This window comes from Diadema setosum, chromosome 5 (genome assembly GCF_964275005.1).
Source record: "Diadema setosum chromosome 5, eeDiaSeto1, whole genome shotgun sequence".
NCBI lineage: Eukaryota > Metazoa > Echinodermata > Echinoidea > Diadematoida > Diadematidae > Diadema > Diadema setosum.
In genome coordinates this window covers 6,543,755-6,561,192 of record NC_092689.1, presented here as the reverse complement: position 1 = coordinate 6,561,192, position 17,438 = coordinate 6,543,755, and the positions used below count along the sequence as shown (strand labels likewise).

Genomic DNA, 17,438 nt, shown 5'->3' with positions numbered 1-17,438 from the left:
GGCCCTGCTGCAAGCGTATAATATGAAGACGCATTGTATGTAAATTACTGCTTAGTTAAAACAATGATCATGGGGCGTATCATCTTACCTGCATCAGCTGTAGTTCCTGTTTACGAGTAAATAGAGAGCTCATGTGCTCTGCTAACAGCCTTTTGCAAGTGTCGGATATACACCCATGTACTCCTGTTAATTTGCACAGATGATATTGTTAATGCCATTTTGAAAGAGTTTTCTGCGCTATCGACGGCTGTGTAAAACCCGATGATCTACTTTCTGACCATCCGCCTGTACCCCCCCCCCCCCAATTCAGGGCGGTTGACCCGTGTAACTTGTGTACAATTCAGACACGAATATGGAAAAAGCAGATCATGCTTCTTTAGTTAAATAGTTATGAATAATTAATGTGTGTCAGAAAGTAATGGTGGAGCAATTTTGCAGATATATTTTTCGTATACCAAGGTTTATGGGTCATGTGATGTCAAGAAAATGGAATTATTATTATCACTATTATCAATATAAAAGGACCGTTCAGCTTAACCTTTCGTGCACAGAAATAGTGTAATTAGCAAAGATCTAGGAAATAGAGTAATTAACCAAGATCTTTAGCGGCATTTTAAATGGCCTAGTCTAAAGAGTGCATCTATGAACTAAAAATCGTTGATGCATTTCGCTTCCACTTCGCATTCCCTCGTCTCTTTTTAATAGACCGTGGGTGTAATTGGCCCCGTTCATTCCATTTTTGTTTTACTGGCATCATCTAGTAAATGTCCTTGAGCTAGAATTTGTGTTTGATTGAACTCACAGCTCGGCTCTGCATAATATCCACCATTAGTCGCCCGACCCACTGCACTTTTAGTAGGTTAATGAACCCACGAGGGACTCCTGTGCACCCAAACTCTTCTCCCCTTCTCTCTATCGTGCTCTTCTTTTTAATGCAATATCATCGTTTGAGGAGAACGTGGCCACTAACGATGGATGGAACCGCGCGGAGATTGGCTCTCATAACAAGGATGTGTCGAAAGAAGTGATTCTGGAAATGGTATTATGGATGCTGGGCAAATATGGGGAGAAGCCGATTGTGGAGTGATATTTAGATGGATAATGCCGTGGCTGGGGGAATAATGATTATCATCTAATGGATGTAGTAGAATCCATTTGCGTGACATACAAAACATCTCTCTTGTGCTTTGGGTGGGATTCGTAAAAGCACTGTGGCTTGCAGTGGGATAGAAATATGCTTTATTTTATTTATTTTTTAAAATCTTTGTTGCACATTTGATAAGGAACCTATATTCATCTCTTGTCTGATCACAGACATGGACATACTGTTCTTTTTCCTTCCTGTGTGTTACTCATATACATGTCCAATTTCAATTATTATTTTAATATACACACTGTTGAAATCAAAAGGAACATAAAGTTTGAATTGAATTGAATTGAAGATTCTTTCAGTGCTAGGTAGTACAGTAGTCAGCTATATGTTGTTACTGGAGTTAGCATTATCTATGGAGAAAAAACCCCCCAAGAAACTTTAACAATATCTAATTGTAATATATGTATAAATCAAATGTATGTACACTGGAATGCAATGTTATATTTTGAAAAAAAAGTTAAATCCTCCCTTTAAAGACTAGGAGATACATAGAAAACATGAACATTTGTACCTCTCTGTATAGCATGATATTAAGATTGAGATGGGTTTAAGTTATATGTAAATGCTATTTTGTCTGTGCAATTATTGTATTATACTGAGGAAGTATACAGCTGAACATATAGAATTATGAATTACATCACATATTTTCAAGTTTTACTCTGCTAGCTTGAGATATACAATATATGTAACAGGGCCACATGATTGCACTTATAGCGAGTAACAGAACTTGGAACCAAAGCTGAAGGATTTCTCCGTACTGGAGTGCTAGTGCATGCTGTTTCTACTTCAGGGAAGATGTAGAAAATTGTTAAGCAATATTGAAAAGAAGGAAATAAATAGCACTTGAAATTTTTTTCTTCTAAATTTGTGACTTATGCCGCTGGTAATATTGGAAAACAGGTGACAAGTGTGATGTCCATTATGCTGACCCAGTTTCCCATTTAGGGAACAAAATTGACAATGTCCCTAGTGTCCCCCCCCCCCCTTCTTCCCCCCAAGCATAAATATGATGGGAGGTGGATACGATTCTTGTGTTCTGATAGAGAGGCAGTCTGATGGGTATCTAGCACGTGTGTGTGATGACCTGTCATGTAGATTTGAGACATTAAAGGACAAGTTCACCTTCATAAAGTAGGCATGTGGGTTGAGTGAATGCAGCAATATAAGTAGAACACATCAGTGAGAGTTTTAGGAAAATCGGACAATCCGTTCAAAAGTTATGAATTTTTGAAGTTTCTGCTCACTCAAGACTGATTGAGAAGACTACTAAAGCTTGTGATGTCACATGTGTACAACGATATAAAGAAAGAGTAAAGAGAATTCAACATATTCATATTTTCACTTTTCTCGCATAACAAAAGAACACTTGACTTCTCTCTTTCAGAAGGCAGGGGGAATAATATTGCCCTTAACAAATGTCAGTAACAAGTCGAAGAAATGTGCACTTTATTCAAAAAGTTAAGTTCTGTGAAATTTTCTTTTTATTTTCTTTATATCATTGTACGCATATGACATCATACACTGTGGTAGTCTTCTCATCCAGCAGTGACTGCGCAGATACTTTAAAAATTCATAACTTTTGAACGGATTGTCCGATTTTCCCCAAATTTTCACTAATATGTTTTACTAATATTGTTGCATTCACACAATCCACATTTATATGAAGGTGGACTTGTTCTTTAGATAGCAAGGCAGCGGATTAAAAAAAAAAAAAGGTTAAGGTATATAATGCAAGCACATACCAGCACAGAAGACATTTGCAATTAATTTCTTTTCTTTTTTTCTACCTTTCATTTGCTGTATTTTTTCATGTCTTCATCTTCTTATAACCATGCATCTCTGGTCCTTACTTCCTTGAAATCTTTCTTTCTTCCTCAATTCTGAGTACCGGTATGAAAGCACATTTAATGTGCAGAGAATGCTCATCATACAATGCAGGGATTTTGCTAGAATGAGAGATAATCTGTAGTTGCGATGGTTACTAGTACCTCATATGATAGAATGAACCATAATACCACCGGTAGATGTAATGTGTATCCACTTACTGCAACTGAATGTGGATTTGAATCGAAAGTGAGACGCGAGCCTGTGTGAAAATTAAACATTGAGCCCTCAGCCAGTTTCTAACGTGACGGGATAATATGCAGTTGCATGTATTTCATGCAGCTGCAACTTTCTCCTCGATTCTTGTTTTCGTCGGCACTTGTGAATCATCAAAACAAGGAAATTACTTCATTGAAGATCTCCCATGCTAAATGTCCCTGGGCGGAGGGAGGAAAGGAATTGGGGGGGGGGGGGGAGGGAGGGGGAGGGGTGAGGGGAAGGATGGAAGTTGGGGAAAAGAGGGAGAACTCTTTGAGAGAGGGATAGAACTTTGGGGGTAGTCACCATTGGGGGTAGTCACCATTTAGGCATAGTTACTATTTTAGAAAGCTTTCCCATGTTGAATGATCCAGTTGTTTCATTTGGTTTGTAAGAGCAGTTATTCAAAGTTACATGTATGCCACAGTTGAGACCAAACTGCCTCTGTATTTTGCAAATGACCAAGCAGCTGTTTTTATGTCTAATTTTAATGACACTTCAAACATTCTAGTTTAATTTTCATTCTGCTTATCGGAGTCAATGATTGTAAAGTTTTGATTCTTGACTCTTAAACTGAAATCACCAACTGCTTTTGGTTTCCTCCTCAATGTGGCTCAATAGCAATGAAAGTAAAACTATAGTGCATTCACTGTCTAGCCTGCCTTTAAAGAGTAAAATTGCTAATGCATTATAAGTAAGAGACCCATTCTCTTGGAAGTAGGATTTCTGCCTATCCTGCATTTTGTAATATTATGTAGCAAGCTTTGCAAACACTATCATTTTCCACAGAATTATTGTGTGAAGATTTGCTTGGTTTTTCTCTCCCCAGATTCCCCCCCCCCCCAAAAAAAAAAGTAAATGAAGATGGATATTTACGTTTCTGTGACAGTCTAGTTGGCTTGGTTTTAAGCTGATAATTCGTTGCACTATTTATGCCCTTATAGTAATCTTCAATGATAAATAACTGGCAATGCACATGAAAAGCAGAAACACTAGTAATAAGTCAGGAAAAATGTTGATTCTGTGTGATTTCAGTGTTTTAAATTGACACATAAAGGGAATCGGCATAAAATTCTTGTTTAAGAGAGAAAGAGAGAGAGAGACCAAATAATCCAGGTCGATAATATTGGAGGTGTGCTCACGTGAAATTATGGCCAAATATTTCCCAAGCTTGGGAGAATGGTTGTCGAGGGGTGTCAGCTTGGATGCTTTGCTCCAACACGGAAGTGATTTGGTAGGCAAACTGAACTGCTGCGCTGAAATGTCAATTCCCATGAGTCACTTGATCTATCATCTGGAATTCGCCGATGTCGAGGGGGAAACTTGGCGGTGACTGAGCCGAGCGGCTAAAAACGGAGAAAAGGGAAGAGAAAGTTGATGAGCATTAGCCCCCCTCAAAGTATGGGCTAAATGGCTGCCCATTTATGACTATGTGAGGATTTGCAAAGAGCCGTGCAGAAGTGATTAGCCGGATAGGTCAGGCTGTGGGCAGGGTTTAACGAGTGTTTGCAGCCATTCCCGTTCTCCAGTCTATCGTGTGCCTAGTTACATGAAGAGAAAAGAAAAATTAGTCTCCATCATGCCCCTTCTCCATGAAAGAAATCGACAAGAAGAAACGGGATGTCCCTAGAGGTTGGGGATGGGGTTAGAGAAATGGCTCCCAAACTAGCTTTAGAGATAGACAAGTTTTAGGAGAACGTGGAGTTCGCTGAACAAGAATACAGCAAGGCAGAAGCAGGCAAGAAAAATCCATCTGTGTAATTTGACAGAGAGCAAAACCATCAAATGCTTCCTTGCAGGCAAAAAAGAATACGGAGGCACAAAAGGAAGATGAGCAGAAAGAGAAACGTGATATCAGTGCTGGAAATAAGACTGGAAATGAAGGGAGAGTGAGAGGGGAAAAAATGGAATAAAGTTGAGACTGTGTGTCCAGATTCTTACCAGAGAACAAAAGCAACAAGAGAAGGAACGTGCTCGCCCCCTGTTCCATTATTCATGGCAGGGAAGATTTCCTGAATCTAGACGCCTCGGGCGTGAAATGACAAACTTGTTACCATTCTAGCAGTGATATATTATTTTTTCTCCCCAGTAGTAACTTTTCCACGGAGGTCTCCCGCCTCATCATCGCGCTCTCTCCTGTTTTCTGTTGTTTTGGCCGCCTCATCTTTTTTCTTCTTCTTTTTCTTGCGGCGGGGGACAATGTTCAATATGCACATTTTGGTTTTACCCTCCCGCAAGGATCTTGCGCACTCCATCAACGTAGCTTGTGCATGCCACCTAATGCTCATGCCACTGATTACACATGCATTTTGCGTATTTATATACACCATATATTGCGATTACTCACACATAAAGAACTTTTTGACAATATTCTTTGTTTTGCAGCAAAGTATGATCATTTTCAAATATTACTTTTGTGTCATTCACAATGAAATCATGCTGGATAAAGAACTATCATTAAACAAATAGTTGAATTGTGCTCCTGCTTTTATCCAATTTTTTTTTTTCAGCTTCAGCATGTGGCATACAAGTGTACATAGGAAAGTTGAATTAATTTTTCTCGACAGTAATATGCCTATCATACAGCGTTCATCCTGAACTCGGCATCATCGCTGTATATATATATATTTTTTTTTAAGAATTAAATATTTAAATATTTTGTGATGTTATGTGCTGTGTGTTGCAAGAAAATATGACTTACAAGCTACTGGTTTTTCCAGAAACAGGTCACAAGGTAATGTCTGGTATTAACTCAAGTGCCGTGAGAAGGATATAAAGATATGGGCCTCATAGCAATTTTATGTCAGATTTGTTAATATGTCTTTTAGTATCCTTTATCAGTTTCAGATTTATTCCACATATGCTCAATTCATTTCTGACAGGAACCTCTGGTTTCTTTGTTACAAGAAAATCAATTGCTTGCACATTATTAGATTCTTGAATGTCGGGAGCGTGACAATATTGTAAAACAAAATGCCTGTAAGGGTGTACATGAAGCAGAAACAAACAAACAGACAAACAAGCATAAAAACAATCACATGCAAACAAATAAAAAAGGAGCATGTACAAATGTATAGAGTGAGTAAAGGAATCCTTGCAATCTGATTGGTTGATACATTGTAGGTGAAGTCATGCATGTTTCTTTCAATAGTTCATTCCAAGTAACCAAATGATTTTGTGCTTGAAGTAAACATTTTATGTTTCTGGTAGAAAGAGCTTCATGCTTTCAGTGATTTTATTTTTTTTTTTCTCGAGGCAGTCAGTGCTTCTTTTTATGCCTTTTTTATAAAACAAATGATGCACAGCTTTATCAAAGTGCATTGATGCAGAGTTGTGTGCATATAGTAATTTTGGAATTGTTTAAAATATTCTTTTTGTGCCTGCATCCCGAAGTCATTTCAAAAAGTTGCCATTTGCACACAATCCAAACTAATGCACTTAAACTTGTGTATAACTTTTGTATTGTATCTGTTTATGCAGTAATCAATCAGTCAGAAAGTAATGAAAGGATTCCTTGTGATTTGTCTTATGAGATTAGAACTCATGAAGTTCAAATTTCACTACAATGTCTAAAGTCTATTTTGTGCATGATGTAGAACAATAGGTAAACATGCAGATGGGCAGGATGGTGTACTATTACAAGCAGGTCTGGTCGGTGCATGTACAAATAACTTCGCCTTCACTCTCTCTGTGGTTGAAGGGATTCTACATACACACCATATGTGGTTCTGTGGTTGAGTGCCCGTAGCATTTGGGATTGAATGGAGGAATGATAAAAAGCAATAAAACTGTTCATCATAATTTCATTTTTTTTTTCTTGATAATCACTCCTGACTTCAAAGGACAGTATTTTTGGAGTTTATGACATACATATGTATGATATTCACTCTGCAATGCTTGTATGAATGTACGAGGGATTTTAGTTAGGAGTGACATTTTTTTTTGTCTACTTATTGAGGTGCTGTACATTTTGTTTTATCTGTTTTCTTCAATATTGAATTTCCTCTGTTTCTTGTAGGCATCGATGTGCTATGTTGACATTGATGGCCCCTACATTGAGCTGCCTGAAGAGCTGCCAAAGTTCCCCAACAAACAGACTCTCATCCGCGATGTCAACAACCTCATCCAAAAGCACAAGCAGCAGCCGGACAACTCGCCGTCCCGCACCGCGCCCCCTACCACGTCGACAAAGACGACGACATCCACGCTCACTCGGAACAAGGTCAACGACTTCGACTGGTCGCAGGTGCAGGCAGAGGTCACGCTCATCACAGCACTGAATCAGAACCTGGAGGGCAGTGTGGACGGTGACCAGGACAGCTCATACTTCAGCTCGCCAAGCCGCGGAGAGAGCCCCACGGCAGGACTGCCCAACAAGGCCGAGTTCATGCGCAACAACGAGATCGTCTCGCGGGTGGCCGAGATCGCCCAGCGCACGGGAGTCATCTCGTCCATCGCGGACTACGAGAACGAGAACGAGATGGAGCCGTCGAATCTGAGCGAGGAGGAGCAGGAGCACAGGGCCTATGTGGCCATGCTGACCCTCAACTGTGCAATACGAGAGGTGTTCCTGCGACAGATGGTGGTCCTGCTCCGCAACTATGAGACGTTCATCATCCAGCCCCGGGTGAACAGCCTGGATGTCTGGTCCAACAACCGGGATCAGATGCAGAACTTTGATAAGGTCAATAAGAGTCCACTCTTGATTCTAGCAGTAAATGCCTGTGATCACCTTTAGTGATATTGCTTCCCAGTGCTTTAAGTGAATCTGAGATATAAAAGCATTAAAAGTTTCTAACAGTCAATCACATGATAACTACAGATATCCTCTTTAACATAGCCTGGCAAAAAAAACGAAGTATGTAGGAGATTAGTGAATTAAGAATAACAAACACAGATATGGATGTGTTATACAGTTGTAGGTGTGAAGATTATAGTATCATACACGCACACATACACAGAGCAAACAACAATTTGCATCTTGCTTCTTTTTGACCTTTATACATTGTACTTTATTTCCCTTGCAGAATGCCTTTCTTGCCGACACCCCCGAGCTCCATCTTCCGTTCCTCTCGCCATTCCTGGAGACGCAGCTCTTTGCCTCCTTCATCGACAACAAGATCATCTCCAACTGGGAGGAGAAGGACCAGGCGCTGAGCATCTTTGACGAGAGGGTGGAGCAGTTTCCGTCCAGCTCGCCGCAGACTCCGACCACAGAGGGCGCTTCGTTTGTCAGTGAAGCAGGTGAGCTGCTGGTATTTACTGTAAAACGAGGAATGTTTGCTTGCGTTTTTATTTCGCGAATTTCGCGAGCGCCAAGATTCGCAGAATTTAAATGCACGCGAAAGTTCTTGTGTACACTATATGCATTGAATGGCAGTGGCAATTCGCGAAAATTTCATGCCACGAAAAAAGCTGTCGGCTCCAAATCGCGAAATTTTCATGTTGCGAATGTATTGTGTTTTACAGTATTCTGTTCAATGGAAATGCTGCTCATTGCTTCACCTGTGGCTTTTCAAGACTTTGCAATCCTTGAAATCATATCATCATCCTCCAAATGCTCGTTGCAATTATAGAACTATTGTACTTGTACTGACATTTCTTGTTACTCTGCCATTAGTTTCTATCATTGCTGACTGGTGACCCCTGGTATCTTTCTTCATTTGCGTTCGACAGAGGAGCTGATCCGGAGGAGGGCGACCAATGTGGACCACACCCCTTGCCCGCCCCGCGCCCTGCCTGTCGACTCCAGCCACGTGCCGGACTTCTTCCCCATGCTCCAGGATGATGTGCTCCTCAAACCGCCCTTCCCCAATGGGTATGAAGGATACATCGTCCCCAAGCTTAATACCCCACGCCCTTTGCCAGTCATGCCAGTAATTTACGGGGCAGTGTGTTTACTAGTGCCAGGATTACTATCTGAATGTTTGTAGTAGGGTATCCCTTCTCTCTTGAAGAGTGCCGAAGGACACTGTTTGCCTCTGAAGTTATGTCCTCTAACCCCTTAAAGCATCAGATTATGGTGAAAATGACATCACTAAACCAAGTTTTGTGCATCTATGAAGTAATGTTTGAGGCTCTCTTCACCACAAAATACCATTTACATCGTATACCAGCAGGTTGCCAGTGGTACATACTTTCGGGTGATCTCAAGTAACCATTAGATGTGCTATGTATGCACTCCTTAAATCCCCCAAGCTTACTGCTGGAGCTACTAGTTTCCTGTGAGCAGTGGATCAATGAATTAGTCTGCATTGCAATAAATGGACGGCACCTGCTTGTTCCAATATCCCATTCCTGCGTCAATCATTCTGTATCTCTGACTACAATCTCAAAAGAGCTGCAGACACACACTTAGTCATGTTTCCCCCTGACGTCATACACTGCTATTTCAGGAAAGACTGGGGGCTGGATTTGACAAAAACCGGTCCCTGTAGCTTATGTTTTGAGTCACATCCAGATGCACAAAAACTGGCAACTGGCCACAGAATGAGATTTAAGACTGCTGCAAAGATGTTGTGCAGATGATATGCCAACAGAAATATAATATTAAAGAGAAATGCAAGCACAGCAGCAAACACTTCGCAATTGCCATGCAAGTTTTTTTAATCAAGAAAAGATTGCTAAAGAAAATGTGGCGGAAGAAAGGAATGAAGGAGAGGTATGCGTGTTGCAATGGGACTCTGAAGTAATCGTGAGAGAGCTGTATTCAATGCGGTCCTGTTGCCACGCCCACTTACATTTAATCATCATTTTCTCGTCGACAGGAGGAGCAGACACAAGAACAACGCGTGGTGGAGAAAGAACGAGAGACAGCAGCAGCACTCGGAGCACCTCAATCTCCAGCCTCACGAGAGAGAGGTGAGGGGTGGGACAAATGAAAGGATACTCTTTAACCAGAAAGTTTCGTGTTCGTAAAACTTTCGTGAATTTTGCGAGGAGCCAAGATTCGTGAGAGTAAAATGCACACAAAAGTGTTTGTCTACACACTGCATTGAATGCCAGTGGCAATTTGTAAATTTGTAAATTTCAGCTCCAATTTTATGAATGTTTCTTGTTTTTCAGTTAGCGGTAGACTCAAGGAAAAAGGACCCCGCCGGCTCTGGGAAAAATATTAGTCTCATCTGCACAGAGCTTCACGGATGGAGAATAGGATTCCGAGTAGAAGTAGACTCCTTTGCAGTGTACAACATCGTCCTGTCGTACTGTTCACTAAATGCAATTTATGTCTGTAATATAAAAAAAAAGAAGACAATGATAGAAGAAACTTGAGTCGAACAAATATGCTACAAAGCTCCTTTTAACCTATGATCACTTCAGTATATTGTTACTTTGTTTTGAAAGGAGATTTTGAAAAAGATAAGAAATAAAGATCGTTTCCTGGATGGGTAAGCAAATAACATTGTACGTCTTTAACAGAAGTATGGGATCTTGAAATGTCAGTGATCAGGTATTTTAACAACTCTTGCAAACATTTTTTGTCACATTACAGAAATACCTGTTGCATGCCAAGAAGCCGGTCAGGCAAGCCGTTCTGACGCACTACGACCAGAAGAAGGCCAATCAGCAGTTTGTGGAGGAGCTACTCAAAGAGTGTAAAATAAAGGTACTGACAGTTGAGGACTTCACTCTAGACAGTCATTCATGTTGGTTTAGGAGTAGAATATACAAAGTTTTCAAGAAATGGACAGAGAGTGACCACAAACTTTTGATGAACTTGAATGGCTGGTTGAAAGTTTTGTTGATGAATGAACGTTTTAAGAAGGCTTAGCTATATCTTTGCATTTCTTCTGCTTTTATGGCCAACTATTTTTCTTTCACAAGAAACTTTTCTTCATCCACACATTCATTACACCAGTACACCCATCATAGGTCCAACATGCTACTGTTTTATGAAATATTGACCTATTATTGATGATATATTCTAGCATGGTTTTTCAGTTTGGTGTTACAGAAACTTTTGTAGGATAAAGATAGAGATCTCGCTTTGTCTCATATATAAATAACTTTCCTAAAAGAGACATCAGGAGGTAGATGTAGATTAGAGATATATTTAGCTGTTGGTTAACCTTTTGGTTTGTTGGTTTATGTGTTTCAGTTGGATTTACTGTAAATTACCTGGTAACTACATCAATTGTGTGCCTGTATCTAATAGTGTAGATGAATTGTACCTTCCTCTACAGTCCTATCCATGATACTTACAGGGTGTTCACATGCAAAAAAATTATACTAAAACGGTATAGCTATACTAAACTGGTATTGCTATTCAATGAATTTATACATCTCAATGCTGACTAACGAAATGATGTATAATGAAACGATGATCAGAGCATTGTTTCGAACTAGAACTTGATAACGAATCAGCATTCCATCATGATCATGTGCGTCTGAACGAATGGCGACGATAAAACAGTATAACTTGGCAGGGCTTGATGTGAGCGCAAGCGAAAGTTGACCGTATACCTGTCACTCGTGACAACGTCATGATCATAACAATATGCGCAGTGGGAAACTGCGTATCTATACGACGGTTTCCAGAACAGTCTGTTGGCTATACAGTGATTCTTTATATGTCATTTCTTTATTGAGTTTTGGCATAAACTGGTTTTGCGTCTGAAAAGGGGGTGAGACTGCAATACCCTGTATCTGAGTGGGGAATAAAAAAGGAAATTACACTTTGTGCTATGTTCACACAGACCAAGAAGATGCTGGTCTTCAAGATGGGGCAGGAGGCAATAGAACTGGGCCACGGCGACATCAACCGCTCCGGTGTGGAGGAGAACACTCTGATCGCGAGTCTCTGCGACTTACTGGAGAGGATATTCAGCCACGGCTGCAGGTCGAAAAAACAGGTAATGGGTCATCACGGTTATGCCTGAAAGCACACATGTGTGATACAGTATACTATACATGTCATGGCTGCAGCCTTGAAATGTGCAGCATGTCTTTTGTGAATATTATTCATTTCTAAAAAGTCTTGTTTGTATATTGCAACTGATGTGAGACTGATGTATTCTCATATAGTGGAATAAACAACTTGTTTATGTGATAAAGAAAAAGAAGACAATCTCTGAATGGATATTGATATGTTTTAATTCAGGACGTATTCTTTCTCATGTCAGAGACCTTTGTGTGGACAAAATTTCTGAAAATGAACGACCATTTAGATTGACAGGATATGATGTATAATCATGGAAAATCAACACTTCTCACAATTTAATATAATAGCAATGGGTATTCATTGTGAACAATGCAAACTGTTCGAGATACAAGTAAAATTTTACAATTTATATACAACATAATATGCACATGGGCATACCTGACATGTATGTAGATGTTGATAGTATGGAATAGGTGTTGGTGAGGGATATTTGTCATCTTTGGCGAAATAAAGGGATTTGAATTGACTATATTGCTTTTCTGTGTTCACAGAGTAAGAGCGCCCTCTGGTGGCATCTACTCAGCTACCGGCGCTTCCGGCAGAAGAAGAAAGCATCGTCCGAACAGAATCTAGCTATGCATGGTGAGTAATCGATATACATGTTTACCTCCACAAAATAAAAGGTTGAAGTTTATATGTCTAGCAACACACAAGTTTATTTATTGGCCATCCTTTTGCCCATATGCACACAAATGTGATAAAATGGAGGAATGTGTGTGAATGAATGATGCTACTCAGCAACAGCATGGTATGGGGTTTAGTGTCAATCATGTGACCTGTAGTATGTTTTGTTATGTTTCAGCGTAAAATTCTACCTGATTAGATATTTTCCTCTAGCCATCACATTCAGAGACAGTTGATTTCTTCCAGTGTTTTTGTTTTGTTTTGTTTTATGGTATTTTTTTTTATCTCTCATATGAATATTTTGATGTGTGGTGTGTGTTTACTACGTGACTGTCACTTCAAATCTCCATGAGATAGTGATATCTTGGTTCAGGACATCCCTTCTCAAACTAACCGCAGCAGTAGGAGCTGTCACCTTAACATCTCCTGTTCACGTCAAACACTTTCCTCATTCACCATTCAGCTACAGAGAGTTCTCCAAGACACCGGCGTGCCAGCGTGGCACCTGGCCAGCCCTTACCCGCCCTTCCCACGGACTTCAGCTTCGACCTTAGGTAAGAAAATTTAAGGCCGAAATTAAACATGAAAATGTTTTGATTCCTGGTGAAATGCTTCTTGTGTGAGCTTGTAAAGTGTTGCAGAACATAGATCTATTGGACTGTGAAATATTATGTTGATAAGGAGGTCAAATGTTTTGGCTTTATCATAACTCTAGGGTCCTCTCTCCCTCACTCTGTGTGTGTGTGTGTGTGTGTGTGTGTGTGGGTGGGTGTGTGTTTCTGTCTGTCTGTCTGTCTGTCTGTCTGTCTGTCTCTGTATCTTGTATCATCCTCCTCTGTGGTCTCTTCTTAGATGTATACCTAGGGAAGTGGATATGTGTATTTTACATCATATAGGAAAGCAAGCATGCCTGTGTAGTTGGACTTGAGTATGTGTGGTCCAGAAAGTCTCTGCTGATGTGAATTGCTCCCTTGGGATAGAACAGCGAATGCATTGTAAGAGGGCAGGTGTTCTGAGCTAGACCCAACTGTGGCAGCGATGAGTGAGGAGACTCCACCCCCTCCCCAATGATTATACCCCCGCCAAACGAAGTTTGAAGGGGGTATATAGGAATGATTTGCAATTGATTTCCTCTAAATTTTAGTCGGATAGAGGAAATGAGGAGTGTGTTCTGTTTGTGTGGATCTGATTTCATAAAGAGCTTGATAGCAGTAGTTGCAGTTACAGTGATTTTGTTTCATGACCATCCTACCAGCTGTGCAATGTCCAATCAGCCTCCAGTATTTCACTTGTTGCTATGGTAAATGCCAAATGTCTTGGCTTACTGCAGAATTGCAAACCGCTTGAAGGCACTGATCCCTGTGTTTGAGTGTTGGAATGTTGCAGCAGGGAAATTTGTGCTGAGATGAGAGTGCTAACGAGAACATACGATCTCACCTTTCTGGCCGGGAGGAAAATATTTGTGAAATGTGACACAATGTTTGTCTGCCGCCCTGGTCCTGTTGCCGTAAGAATCTGGGCAAGCTGCCAACGTACAGATCATCGTCAGAGAAATCAAGAGCTTGCCAGCATTTATTAAAGGGAAACTCAAACTCTAACTTTAAGTCGACTTGTATTAAAAGAATTGAAAATAAAGGAATGGAATAGTGCAAGTTTAATGGAAACTGAACCATGAAAAGTGAAGTTATGCAGTTTTAAGACCTTGTGTTTTAATGTCTTCAGCTGTTTGCTAGAAAATGTATATTTGATTGAATATATCTTCAATGATGCTTCTGTACAAAATAAAAAATATTTTTTTCCCTGTAGAATGAGCTCATTAAGAGCACAGATGAAAGAATAAGTGCTCTTCTTCAATTCCTGTACTTGGCTTCATCATTAGGCTTTTTTCCCTTCATGTTTATGAAACCAGGAACGTGGACAGAATGACCAACATCCGGACAGAAGTTGGCAAGTCGCGGGCCTTCGTCAGGCTGGCGTTGGAGCGGAAAGTGCTTCACAAACACATTAAGGAGCTGGTCTCGAACGATGAACTCCTCAAGTAAGACACCACACGGGAGGGGCAGAAATCAATGTTCAATGAGTCAAGTGTGCAGCATGAAAAGCATCACGTAGAGTTGACTGTTAATCATTAAAGTGAAGCTTTCCTACCAGTCATTGTTTTTCTCAATACTGTAGAGGTGCATTTTACTTTTATACTTCAATGCGGTGCACCTGGTGTTGCAGAAATCTTTAGTTTAGTCATTAGTTTATTTGTCTTTGATGCTGTTGAAACCACAGCAATTTCAGATGAAATAAACCTCTTCTCCTTTGCAAAATCAATCCACATCTGTTCAGACTGTAATAGTCAAGGATAGATGATGGGGCATTTTTTTTGGGGGGGGTTTTTGTAACCTATGCATTACTGGGTGCCTCTGTGTGACGGAACGGTGGGAGGCGACTAAACAGGTGCAAAGCCTTATGGTTGAATCATCACCGTGTTATCAGTACGGGGAGCCTTTGTCCTTAGTTTTGTCGGCGTTACATGCATGTATTTTTAGGAACTGATAACACCTTGATGCATAGTGTGATGTACAGTGTCTGTGGCATGTACCACTGATGCTCATGATCTTTAAACACATATGAGTTGGGTCAGGCTCATCAGTGTAGTCATACATCATTGATCTCAAGTGGGATAGAACAATACAGAAAAGAAATGTGAACAGGTTGAGCTGCTATTTTTATCCAGTTGTATTGCATTAACAATCCCTTTAGTTTAAAGGACTTTTAGGGCTGTGTAAGGTGATTAAGCTTGTTACAGCTTACATTGAGATCTCACCTGGTGATAACTGTGTGCAAACCGAATACAATTGCAGACATTTCATTCCGTTTGCAAAGGAAGGGAAACATGCAAAATGGTGTCATAAACTCTGATACTATCACATTCATGTTAAAAAATATACATGTATCCCATCTACATGCATTATGAGAAGCTCTATATATTTTATCCTTCAGCAAGTTGTAGTTCTCTTGCTTCCTAGAAGTCTGTATCTTTTGCCAAAATTAATTTTGCGCAAATTATTTGCCAATGAGATAGGCAGATATTCTACTGAAGCCATGCTAGATATGTAGGTCACCTTTGAATGTATTGAAGAGAGAAATCTTCTGAAAAAACATAAACCATTGTAAGTTCCCAATTAAACATTAATCTATTTTCTTCTTTTTACAGGAAGCGGTACCGCAGCGAGGCATTCCTGCGCTGTGAAGAAGAAAAAATGCAATTCCTGTACTACCTCCTCTCTCTCAATGCAGTTGACTTCCACTGTTTCACCAACTCCTTCCCTTCCACAGGTAAGGCGCCCTCTCTTGTTGAACAGATGAGAGGATATTGTCTCATTTGTTTCCATGAGATGTGACCCCCTCGTAGTCATGTACTCTGATGACCCGACAGTGATAACACACTTAATTATCAATACTGCAGTTGGATATGTCACAACAGTTGCTGTAACATGATCAGCTGTGCAAAGAATTGTTTCATTTCTTAATATCCACCTGTACTTTGTGACATTTGAAATTATGAAATATATTCATTATAATTCACTAAAATAAAAAACATCAATGAAAAAAAAAATTGATGTGTACAGATAATCATAAACTTTATTTGGGATCGCTTTTGTCTATGATGTTAAGCATACAATGTAAACAAACTTTTACTAGAACAGTCTTTAAACATTAGCTAAGTAAAGACATAGATCAATATTAGTTGTTATTGATGCATCATATAAAATCATCTTTGCGGTTGCTTTTACCATTGGATGATAAGAAAGGAGTGACATAAGAGAAATATATCCATATCTATTCTAATATACCTTCTCTTTCTTTCCTATTTCCCATCATCCCCAAGTTGTGACGTATCGTGTCCTCATTAACCAGAGCCGTAAGTTCCAGGCTCCGACGACAGCCAACCCCTGGATGTGTGTTACTGGAGAGATGCTTCAGACGCCTGTCATACACATACCAAAGAACGCTCAAGACTTCACCTTTCAGGTCAGTTTCTGCAACTTCACGATTAGTTGTCCTGCATTTATCTAAAACTACTGTTGTACAACCCCCACCACTACCGCTACTACGCCTACTGTAATGACAAGTGCTGCTGCTACTGTGACTACAAAGGGTGTAAAATATACTGAGTGGTTGCTTATGTTTATGCTCATTATATTGTGGTTTGTACCACAAATATTTTTGTGAATAAACTCGCTTAATTAGTGATTTTGCTGGAGTAGTGCTTCGTAAAAATAAGAAAAATGGTGAAACAACATTAAGGGCAAGTTGTGAGTATGTGCAGAATATTAATTGAATACACCTGTAGCTGATACGCATAAGTTTGTTAGCTGTACCGTGTTTGTTGAATTTTAGTAGCATAGATGAAGGTGTGTCTCCATAAAATTCAGGATTAATTTCTACAATGCTTTGTGATTTGATATTTGTCATTTTACCACATTTGGTTTGTTAAATCTCTCTCTTTGTTTGTTCCTTGTTACAGCATGCCAACCTCGGTGTGTTGACAACACTGAGAATCGGCCATGACAACGCGGGACTCTTACCCCGATGGCTGGTGGATTACATCTACATCAGGAATGACATCACGGGGCACGCATACAA

General features: G+C 40.0%; 1 protein-coding gene across 1 annotated transcript in view; it reads left to right on the top strand.

Moving 5' to 3' along the window:
* LOC140229035 (DENN domain-containing protein 5B-like) overlaps nucleotides 1-17,438 on the top strand; it is a 79,527-nt gene that overhangs the window by 57,155 nt on the left and 4,934 nt on the right. Inside the window, exons 5-16 of the mRNA XM_072309296.1 lie at nucleotides 7,254-7,919; nucleotides 8,263-8,479; nucleotides 8,912-9,053; nucleotides 10,003-10,096; nucleotides 10,728-10,841; nucleotides 11,932-12,087; nucleotides 12,668-12,758; nucleotides 13,264-13,354; nucleotides 14,710-14,838; nucleotides 16,006-16,127; nucleotides 16,681-16,823; nucleotides 17,320-17,438. Of these exons, the coding sequence (XP_072165397.1) occupies nucleotides 7,254-7,919; nucleotides 8,263-8,479; nucleotides 8,912-9,053; nucleotides 10,003-10,096; nucleotides 10,728-10,841; nucleotides 11,932-12,087; nucleotides 12,668-12,758; nucleotides 13,264-13,354; nucleotides 14,710-14,838; nucleotides 16,006-16,127; nucleotides 16,681-16,823; nucleotides 17,320-17,438 (2,084 nt within the window). The remainder of the gene's footprint in view (nucleotides 1-7,253; nucleotides 7,920-8,262; nucleotides 8,480-8,911; nucleotides 9,054-10,002; nucleotides 10,097-10,727; nucleotides 10,842-11,931; nucleotides 12,088-12,667; nucleotides 12,759-13,263; nucleotides 13,355-14,709; nucleotides 14,839-16,005; nucleotides 16,128-16,680; nucleotides 16,824-17,319) is intronic.